Here is an 11014-nt window from a genome sequence, read left to right as displayed (position 1 = left end):
GGATGTAGACCCTCCAGAAAACACTTGTAGAATCTGATCAAAAACAAACAAGCAACAATAAAAGCTAACAGTTTTAGGTGCATGGATTTGTCTTTGGCTTTGTGCATATTTGGGGGAACTGCATGTATAATTCAGACTTCAGAACCTTTTTCAAACTTACTGCTGTGATTAGTGCTGATAGGTCCTTCTATCATCTGAGAATGCTGTAGTTGGGGATTGTTCCCAAACATTTGCCAACTTCTCTCTAAAAAATTTTCAAGTTAATTTTACTGTGTAGTTTGAGTTGCACGTGGTGTCTGGGACATTTGGTTCCAAGTTGGAAGGGTCCAAAAATCTGTATAAAAAACAAAGCGCAAAGAGGATTTGTTGATCTTCCCCCCTAGGGTTTGCTACATCTGAGGAGTCCTTCTGAGTCTGTTTTACCTCCCTACGTTCTGTTCATTTAAGGCCAAGCAATTGATCTCAGACCTCCCCATAAGGTTATTAAATGTTGTTTTCTGTCAGCTAGGGACTCAAGGGAGTCTATTACTCTGTTCTTGGTTAATTAAACCTCTCTCTGCTGCATATTGTCTCTCTAGTAATTCCTGTGGGTCCAGGTAAATGTTGATTATTATAGAAAAACAAACTTGTTTAATAACACAAATAATACACATTAAAAGATTTAGAATAATTATATCAAAGCAATATGGAAAATAAAGATCATCTACAATTAACCATATTGGTATATATGCATATTTCAGACAAACATGTGACCTAATATATGACCTGCTGTTGTCCAACCTGCTTTTGGGGTGAGGTTTTCACCTATTGAGTCTGAGGAGAACATCATAGATCCTCAGAGTCTCCGCCAAGGGAAGGGGTCCTGCTTCTATTGTATGCTGGAGGCTGGGGGGGGGGAATGTGTGGTGGTGCTGGGGTTTGGGGGGGGGTGGATGGGGACCTTAGAACTTCAGTCAGCACTGGTTTTCAAAGACTTGTTCTCTCAGATGTCACTCCATTTCCTTAGCACTCCTGTGTTTTGGCAACAGCTACACCCCAGAACTGGTAAACACTTGCTGATTTTAGCTTCTGTGTAGATGATGATCCTGCCTCCTGATCCATTTGCACCCTGTTATCAGGTGCTTTAGTCCCCTCCGCCCCCCCTTCGTGCTAGCGGTACTTGATTAAGGCATACCTTACCTGCAGTACAATGTACAAATCTTAGAGCCTATTGAACACAGCAGACCTGTATGCACACATGCGTACACCGATGTGACCACCACTCAGGATATAAAACATCTCCAGCATCTCCGAAGTGGCTCTGTGTCTCCTCTGAGTCAGTGCCCCCCACCCCTAGGTAATTATTCCATACATTCTTAAACACTAATTTTATCATGTTATTTCCTACCTAAAAACATTCCATAGGATTGTTGTCCCTATATCTTGCTGCTTTGGGTCTAAATGTTGCTGCCCGATTTTCTGGGTCCACTCTCTTTCAGATCCTGCCTGCTGAATCATCTGACTTTCCATCCACATCTCTTGGCCTGAGACCAGCCTGTGCATGTCTCTCCCACCTGCCAGGCTCCAGCTGGAGATCTGTTCACACTGTGTCCTTACAAAAACTGCCCTTTCTTTGGCCTCCCCAGATCTCACCCATCTTCCAAGGCTCAATTCAAGTCCCATTTCCTCCAAGAAATCTTCCCTCTTTGCCAATTTTTTTTCTAAGTTCTTTGCATCCCTCTTACACCTGAATTAGTTAACACCATATGACTGAGTTTCTGCAGAGACTTGGGCCATGGGAGCCCAGCTAATATGCCGTTCCTACTTGTGATCCCTGCTGAGCATTTCTGTCCTGCAGCACAAGATTCCCCAAATGCTCCTTTCTTTTCTCTCCCATTCTCTCACATTGTGGGACTGCCCCAGGTCTGCTGCTCTGCAACTCCAGTCCCTACTCACTATCTGTCTCTCCTCTTCTTTCCTTCCGTACTCTTGGCACTTTGCTCCCTAGCTCAGCCAAATCCTCTCTTCCAGTCCTCAGGCCCCATCTTACCATCCTTTCTTTGGATTTGACACAAAAAATCCTGAAACCAGGCTCTCTTCAGAGGGTAGGGATAGACTGAGAAGAGAGAATCTAAGCAGATGAAGAAGGAATTCTTTTTATCAGATATGGTAGGGCTGGAAACTCTGATATATCTTACAATTTTGCTCCCTTGCACCCACAGCCTTTGAGTCTAGGAGTTAGTGACTACCTCATTTTCTCTGTTGTTCCAAGGAGTTAACTTTGCTCCTGCCCAGACTTTCTGAGTTTCCCACGGCACATAGAGAGTTCTGAGCTCACGAGGGTTAGCACAATCAAGGGGTTTAAATAAGATATTGCCACTGATTGCTTACCACAGGTCTACCTTTGATAAGGCTCAGAAAAGTGAGCTCATATCAAAAGCCTACACCCCCTTCTCTGACTCTTTTCAGTCAGGCCAGTTGAGTCAGGGTCCCAAAGTGATGAGGTGGGAGAGGGAGAGAGGTTTAGAAACTCTGCCCACTGCTGCAAACACAGGCCCTAGAGCTATAGAGCCAGGTCCAAGTCCCAGCATTGCATAAACTCTCACTGTGAGCCCCAGTCTCTGACTGGGGAAAATGGGGAACGTAATCCATCCACCTCAAAAAAATGTAAATGTGAGCACATGTCAAAGTATTTTGCAAGGGGAGATATCTTCCCTGTGTGAGCTGGTAGAAGGGCCAGCAATGCAATGTGTTGGTATGAAACGGGTTGGCCTGATTCTAACTTGCACATATAATTGTGTTTTTGAACTGGCAGTTGGCAAATGCAGCTCCCCAGAGACAAAGTCGGGTTCTAGATAGAAGATGTTTTAGTTAGATTCCTTTCAGTTGTAAGCTGACTCGGAGTCTGGCTGCCGGCATTTATATTATAGGGTCTTACTCTGACTTTGGTAAGTGGCTTTATTACTCCAAGCCTCAGTTTACTTGTCTGTGAAGTGGGGATAATAGTCCCTTCCTTTTATAATTATTGAGGTGCAAAAGGTAATTTATGCAAAGTTGTAGCACAGTGCTGGACACATAGATGTGCTCAGAAAATATTAGTGCTTTCATTACTCCCTAACAGGTGTTGCTTGGTAAGTGTTGAATGAATGAAGGAATGAAGGAATGAATGGCTGTTGGTTTGGATTTGGCTTCTGTGAGTGCTTTTTTGTTCTTCTCTAGTATTTTCAGACTGGTTCTATCTGATTAGTCCGGGAACAATTTTCACTAGGCATGGGGGAAAGGAATTGACTAAATACAAAAGCTTCCCGCAGGGGTTGGAATGCTGACCATGGAAGAGAGTGACATCCTGGGGACAAATCCACTAGCCACCTGAGAGCTGGCAGGGGACTTCCCAAGCTCAGTCCAGGTTTCCATGTAGCTGTCATTTCCCTCTCTGCTTCTTCAGAGAGTCCAGCTTGACTTTGGTTTTATTCCCAAGCCTAGTTCCTAGATTCATCTTGGCAGGACTGTGGCTGTTGTTTTACTATCTTTCTGGGTAGCTTTACTATCTTTCTGAGACCATTGTAGACATTTTTCTATGAAAAAATAAGCAACCAATATTGTATCTGGGGGTCCCAGACCCTTTGCCCCCCCCCTCATCTACCCAGACAACTGTCAGAGCCAAGCCTGTGGGGCAGAGCCTAATCTTGTCTACACACACACACACACACACACACGTGCACACACATGAACGTATATATCCCTCTTACACCCACATCATGGGGCCAGAGTTCCATGGCTACTCTGAGGGCAACAGTTTTGCTATCTGGTCCTGTTTTTGCCATTAACTTACTATATGACCTTCAGAAAGTCCCTTCCCCTCTCATGGCTTCAGATTCTCCATCTACAAAATGAGAACACTGACCTCATGCAGCAGGAGTAGGTCATGCCTTCTCTCTCACTGCAGCTCCAGTCTCTGGGGCTCTGTATGTCTTTGTTGCTTCCTGAATAGTTTTACTCAAAGAGGGAACAGCTAGACCCTCTCAGCCTGGAGATAAGTAACCAGACTCCCAGCCAGGGTGTAAGCAGCCCCTGCGAAGAAAAGAAGGGTCCCCTACTCTGGCTAATTGGACCTTTCTTCTGTCCTGGAGAGCTGCCTGAATCAGGGAGTGATTCCCAGCTCCTCTCCTGGGCCCCTTGCACCAGGATCCTGGGTTTTGAAATCAGGTCAGTTCTGCCCTAGGCTCCCTCCCTTCTTTCCTCCCTCCTCAGACCACACGGTGTTTGTTTCACAGCTGGACACTTCATTAAGTGATGCAGGAAGTAGGCCCCCCAGGAAGCAGATACCACCCAGCAAACCAGATAACAGAGCGAAGCCTCTGGATGCCTCTGGGGCCTGGGGCAGGGTCAGAGATAAGCGGAAATGCCAGGCTTATCACTGCTGCCTGAGTTCTAGAGAAATCATCCTGGCTGGCCAGCCCACCTCATTCCCAGCACTCCCGGGGCGGTTGGGCATCTCCAGGCAGAGTAAACACTGAGTTGGCACAACGGGTGCAGCCGCAGGAAGGGGACTCTGTGCCCCACTCAGGCACTTCACGGCTCCAGCGCCAGAGGCCAGCAGCGGGCGTCAGATTACATCCAGATATTTGCGGTAAGGGCGCTCCAGGCCGGTCTGCTTTGAAGTAGGAGTCTGAGGGACAATTGTTAGGGTCATGCGACTAAGGAAGCCTTGGTGACAATTATCCCCCAGACGTAGGTCCTCTTGGACCAAGAAGCACGGTCAGCAGGAAGCTCTGGTTGATGGATACGGCCCAGGGATGGTCAGCTTGGGCCTCCTCAACTAAGGGTGTAGCGGGCAGACAAGGCCTGGTGGCTGCTAACCCCTAAATTGTCCGAGTTGAACCTGTGAGACTTTCTGGGGTTCTGTTTCATATCTGATTTCCTTTCCTGAATAAGCTCTGCTTAATGGAGGACAGGTTTGCACTTTTTGAGTGCACATCAGCTAATTGTGCATACAAAGGAGATGGTCTGGGTGGGCTGGTACCTGTGGGAGCTGATTTAGGACTGGGGAGATAACTCCTTTCCCTCCTACCACCCCACAATGAGGTGGCTGGACACACTGCTGTCCTGTTGGCTGACCATCTGGAGCAGGGATGGGTGGGGGGTGTGAGTTGTAATCTCCAAAGTTTTCATGGATTTACCGCGTGCCAGGTATGGTGCAAAATGTTTCACTTACATGAATACTCAAACAGCCCTGTGCTTACTGCACTGTCCTGCACCCCTTTACAGGTGAGGAAAGCTGCATTCAGAGAGGTTAAGTTTCAGCTATGCAGCTGGCCAGGGGGCACTTTTCTGTGAAGTAGAAAAGCATACCTTTTCTCAAGCTACGTGGCCTCCATCTCTGAGAAAGCTGTCATATTTGATTTCGTTACAAGACCCTCGCTAGAGCCCTCACTGCGGTGTGCTGCAACGCTTGTTATGACCATACACATCTGCAAAGTATAGGACACGTTGTACATGTTGTACCCTGAGCTCTGCAAAACCTACTTCCCTTCCTGCTTCCCAGCAGCAAACACAGGGGAGTCTTTCAGTGGTTTCTCCTGGTATTTGCCTCCACTTTCTTCCTTGTCAATTTTGTGCATTGTCTGTGTGTTTCCTATTAAGAGAAATGATTCAGCTTTGTCACTTTCCCACTTCCCCTCCCCCATCCTTACAACATCACTGTTTTAACTTTGCAAAGTGTTGACCTCATTACAGCATAATAGTGTGAACAATATTATGCAAGTAGTATTCACTAAAAAAATCAATCATGTACTTTAATGTCCTTCTTTCAAAAGGTGCTTAAATTGTTTACATCTCTGAAAGTCTTTTTTTTCCTTTTAATGTTTATTTATTTATCTTGAGAGAGAGAGAGAGAGAGAGAGAGAGAGAGAGAGCGCGCGTGCATGGGAAGGGGAGGGGCAGAGGGAGAGAGAATGAATCCCAAGCAGGCTCTGCACTCAGTGAGGAGCCAAAGAGGAGGCTCAGTCTCACAAAGGTGAGATCATGACTGAAATCAACAGAGGCTTAACTGACTGAGCCACCTAGGTGCCCCACATCTCTGCAAGTCTTAAAAATGCTTCCTTCTGTCCTTTGACAATGTGCAGTGTCTTCAAATTTCTAATCTAGAATATACTACATTCAGTCTGTTCCAGTGTCCAGTTGTTTTAGAACGAGAAGTCTGATGTCATCCTGATTCTGGTTCTTTGGCACATGATTTTTTTCTTTCACATTTTGGGGAGCTTTTATAATCTCTTTATCTCTGTGTTCAAAAATTGCATGATGACTGTAGTATTTCTTTGATAAATTCCTACCCTCTTTCATTTCTCCTGAAATTCCAGTTAACTAGATATGGGGCTGGATCCATTATCTACTCTTATCTTTTCTCTCTCTACATAGGGCTCTTCATCTTTTAATTCTGCTTTCTGGGATATTATCTTAACTTCATTTTTTTCATCTCCATACTGGATTTTAAAATGCTAACATTCATGGGGTGCCTGGATGGCTCATTTAGTTAACCATCTGACTCTTGATTTTGGCTCAGGTCATGATCTGATGATTCGTGGGTTCGAGCCCCCAGTTGGGCTCCACCCTGACAGTGTGGAGCCTCCTTGGAATTCTCTGTCTCTTTCTATCCCTCCCCAGCCTCTCAAAATAAATAAATCAACTTAAAAAAAATAAAATTTTAACATTTGTATTTTTAATTTCCAAGACTGCTCTTCTATTCTATGCCTGTTCTTTCCCCATAACACCGTCTTCTTTTTTAATGGATGGAATTGCGTTTCATACTTTTCTGTGGCAACTAATGAGAGCCTTTTTGAAACTTTCTTCTGTTTCTTGTTTTCTCTGTTTCCTCCATGATTACATTTCTGTTTTGGGGTGCTCCCCTTTTCACCTTGGGGCTTTCTTTGAATACCTGGTGATATTTTTTTTTATCTGTGCATATTTCAGAGTAAGGCACAAAAAACTGGCTGAGTGGTTGAGGCTTGTGGACTGGCTGGCTTTGTTGAGGATGACCAGATGAGAAGCTCCCAGGAACCTCCAGTGCCAGTACATAGAGCTGTTGTATTATGGACTATTGAGTTTCTCCAGAAACAGACCTCTGATCTCCATGGAGGGTGGGGGCTCTCCTGGCCATGCCTGTTCTATGCAGAAGTGGGGAAGGAGGAGAGCCACTACTTTGGAATGGACTCCTTAGCCTTGCATTTCTCCTCCCTTCTTATTCTACTTGGGGTCTCAGGGTCCACAGGGGTTGTACAGGAAAAGCTGGCTGTCACCAGAAAGGCCAGGGAAGAGTCTTGGTTTCAGTGCACGTTGACCCCAGCCTATGACAAACAGAGGTCAGTCTATGTTTTTCTGGGAGTGGATCAGCTGTCCTGTCCTTACCCAGGAAAGATGAAGTGTCACTGGATTTACTACTCTGTACCCAATCAGCATGGCTGTCTCTTCTCTGGTCTCTGTTGATTTGACTTGAGGGATGGAATGGCCCCCTTCTCCTCTGGGCGGGTGCCATTACCCATAAAGAATTGCCCATGGCTCTTGCTGTGCCCTGTACATCAGGGAGAGTTGGAGAGAAGCTGTGCGTCAGCCCTCACAGATCTCATTTCTCCTCAAGGCAGAGAAATGACAGGTATTCAAACTAGTCCTCTTGGCTGCTCTTTTTCATCAAAGAACCCTCAAGGAATTCACCTGTCGGCATATTCCAAGTTTTTTCCCATGAGGCCCCAGAGCTTACTGCTGGGAATTGTCAAGGCACCTTACCCTGCACTTGTTTGTTGTGGAAAACCCCAGCTGCTGCTCCTTCCATAAGTCTCCTGATGCTCAGCCCAGCCTCCTGCACAGCTGGAGCCCCCTTAATTCATTTCTTCCATACGTTTGTGTTGAATACCCACAACCTGCCAGGCATGTTGGTGCACCTGAGGATTAAGGCAAGTCCAAGGACTGTTCTGACCCCAGGGAACAACGAGCTGGTTCTGAAACAGTAGAGGATGCAGCAGCCACATTTCTAGTGAACCAGCTGCCTTGCAATTACTTGCTGCTTAAGGGAGACCTAGGGGTAAATCCTTTTGTAATTTAAATAGTTAGCTTTTGATATAGACATCTGTCTGGGACATTTTGTTTTCCTTTGGGTTCAAATGGACTTTCAAGATAGGTTTTCAGGGGTTTTTTTTTAATTTTTAATTTTCAAATTTATATCCAAATTAGTTAGCATATAGTGCAGCAATGATTTCAAGAGTAGATTCCTTAATGCCCCTTACCCTTTTAGCCCATCCCCCCTCCTGCAACCCTTCCAGCAACCCTCTGTTTGTTCTTTATATTTAAGAGTCTCTTATGTTTTGTCTTCCTCCCAGTTTTTATGTTATTTTTGCTTCCCTTCCCTTATGTTCATCTGTTTTGTATCTTAAATTCCTCATATGAGTGAAGTCATATGATATTTGTCTTTCTCTGACTAATTTCACTTAGCAATGTTTCCAGGTTTTATTAAGCCAAGGATGTAGGCTGCTCCAAAGATCCCCACAGCAGTGGCCTGTGGTGCACATTGGTGGAAACTCCCTCCTGGAGTTAATAAACCTTCTAGCCTTATAAATCACAATGCTTGTACTTACTTACAAGATTGTCTTTGGATGAGGAATGCCTGAAAAGCATGCTCCTCCAGCTTTTGTAAATTCGGCTCAGTCAACCCCTCCTAGAAGCTGGGTTTGTCTCTTTAGACTGGTGGGGACTGCATCCCACAAAGATTATCCATACCTGCTGTCGGACAGGTGTTGGGCTGGTGTTAGATGCAGAGATTTCTCTGGGTAGCCGCTTCCCTAAGTGTGATCCAGGGACCCCTAGCTCCACAGAGAAGTATGAGGTGGTAAGTGTAGAGGAAGGGGTGATTCCCTGGTCAGGTGCTGGTTTCTTTCTGTAGCAGATGAGATCCTGCTGAGGCACATTTTGAATCCCCAAGAGGAGCTGGGGCACAACATTCCCCAAACTTCTTTTCCCAAGAAGAGTTTGTATGTTTGCTTTAAATCACAGTGCTATAACAGACTAGCATTTTTATGAGCATGTTCCTGATATTTCTACCAATGACACCCAGGCCTGTGCTCTCCAGAAATGGGTCTGAATTTCTATACTGGCTGCTTAGGGCAGCTATCCCGATGGAGGGTCAGGTAGTGAGGGGGTTTGTGGTCAAGCTGTACTTGTGTAGCAAGCTCACCCGTAGCTTAAAATAGCAAAATGATCTAAAGGTGCTTTTAGATGTCAGGTTTCCAGGTCAAAGTTTATCCTCATGATTGCTTTTATTCCAGAGGAGGAAGTGTAGCAGGACACTACAAAGGCCCTCCCTGGGGCCAGCATTGGCTACAGCTTAGCTAGCCTCAGGGTACCCCGTGTTGGGGCAACCTTGGACAAATTCTCTCACCCTTTGCTTTCTCCCTAGGAGGGCCTGGAATAAAATGGTGTCAGTCAATCGTTCCCTGGCAGCTTAGGGACTCTCTGGTGGCTCCTAACACGCCACCTCAGTGTCAGCCTGAGCATCTCCTTTGCTTTATTTATTGATGCTTCTGTATTCAACCAAGGGTTTTGAGGCTAAAATGTTTGGAAACTACAGGAAACACAGGCCCACTTGCTCTCTAGGCTGCTACTATGTTTGTTCTAGTGTATAGAGATTGGGTGCCTGATGCCTACATGGTCAATGCTGGAGGAGCAGGGGTGGGGAGGGGCACCACTGGTGGGTGTTTTCCAAAGGGCTCTGTGAGGAACTTGACCTGAAGAATGGCACTTGGCAAGTAGCCTAGGCCATTTTCCCTTACTTCTATTTTTAGGTACAAGTGGCTAGTGACTGAGGGCCCATTGTGGGGAAGGATCTGCCAATTCACCCCAAAGGCAGCTTAAACACATATTTGGGGCACCTTCAAAGTAGGAGCACCAAAAATTGGTTTTAATTTGTGGAAGCATCAAAATTTTTATCATGGCAAAAATCAGAATGACCTCACATTTATTTTTGGTTTTGCTTTCCATCATGAATTCAATGTGTTTGTGGCAAGTATGATACCATCTGCTCCTCAGTGCTTTGGGCCTCTAAAGGTCTACCCTGGGATCCCTGGACCCCTTGTAAAGTCCAGCTTTCTGGTTCATTACCTAAAGGACCCCCTTTCTTCTAACCTTTAGTCAACTATCCAAACTCCTGCCTGCCTTGGATAGATTCTTAAAATATTTGCCTATCAGCACCCTCTCAGAGAGGAATGTTAAATGCTGCCATGATGTCAAAGGGGCCCCAAGGAGAAGGGCCTTGCCAAACCCAGCCTATCACTCATAGCCACAGCAGAGTGGGAGATAAGCAAGGCTCAGAGAGAGTCTGGTCCTCTGGGCTCCCTAAACAACCCAGGCGCTGTGGGGCGAGGCTGTTAGCTACCAAGAACAATGAAACTTCCAGATATCACTGCCCAAGTGAAAACTAGGAGTCTGTGGATTTTCTGATTCCTCGTCCTTGTCAAGCTTGCTTCAGGATGTCTGAAGCCTCCAAGGAGGGTGTGGAGACCTGGGGGCTGCTGGTGTCAGGCAAGGCCTGCTTAACAACCATGGACAAAAAGCTTAATGTGCTAAACGAGAAGGTTGACAAACTCTTGCATTTCCAGGAAGATGTCACGGAGAAATTGCAGTGTGTGTACCAAGGCATGGGCCACCTGGAGCAGGGCCTACACCGCCTGGAGGCCTCTCACATCCTGGGCCCAGGTGGGGCTGACCATACTCCTCCAGCTGATGCACAGGCTGGGTGGCCAGAGGTCCTGGAGCTGGTGAGGAATGTGCGGCAGGATGCTGCCCAGCATGGTGCCAGGCTTGAAGCCCTATTCAGGATGGTCGTGGCCGTGGACAAGGCCATAGCTTTGGTGGGGGCTGTGTTCCAGAACTCGAAGGTGATGGATTTCATCATGCAAGGGAGTGTCCCTTGGAGGAAAGGAAGCCTGGCTGATGGCTCTTCAGAGGTTGGTTCTTGCTTCCCTATCCCAGTAACCCTTCTGGCTGAAAGGGA

At 46.3% G+C, this 11014-nt stretch overlaps 1 protein-coding gene across 2 annotated transcripts in view; it reads left to right on the top strand.

Moving 5' to 3' along the window:
- The first annotated feature begins 4506 nt into the window (after positions 1-4506).
- Positions 4507-11014, top strand: part of MYLK3 (myosin light chain kinase 3) — a 39286-nt gene continuing 32778 nt past the window's right edge. The window contains exon 1 of one of the 2 annotated variants that reach the window (XM_047079204.1): positions 4507-4609. Coding sequence is in view for 1 of the 2 variants with exons in the window: in XM_047079203.1 (XP_046935159.1) it covers positions 10491-10967 (477 nt within the window). In the remaining variant the exon portion in view is untranslated. Of the gene's footprint in view, positions 4610-10490; positions 10968-11014 lie in introns of those variants that run through there. The other variant, XM_047079203.1, reaches the window with a different exon arrangement.

The sequence above is a fragment of the Lynx rufus genome, unplaced genomic scaffold, assembly GCF_022079265.1.
Source record: "Lynx rufus isolate CCGP_SWC_20201006 ecotype Redwood Valley unplaced genomic scaffold, mLynRuf1.p SCAF_16, whole genome shotgun sequence".
NCBI classification, from domain to species: Eukaryota; Metazoa; Chordata; class Mammalia; order Carnivora; family Felidae; genus Lynx; species Lynx rufus.
The sequence above is the reverse complement of the archived record's forward strand: the minus strand, read 5'-3'. Positions and strand labels throughout refer to the sequence as shown.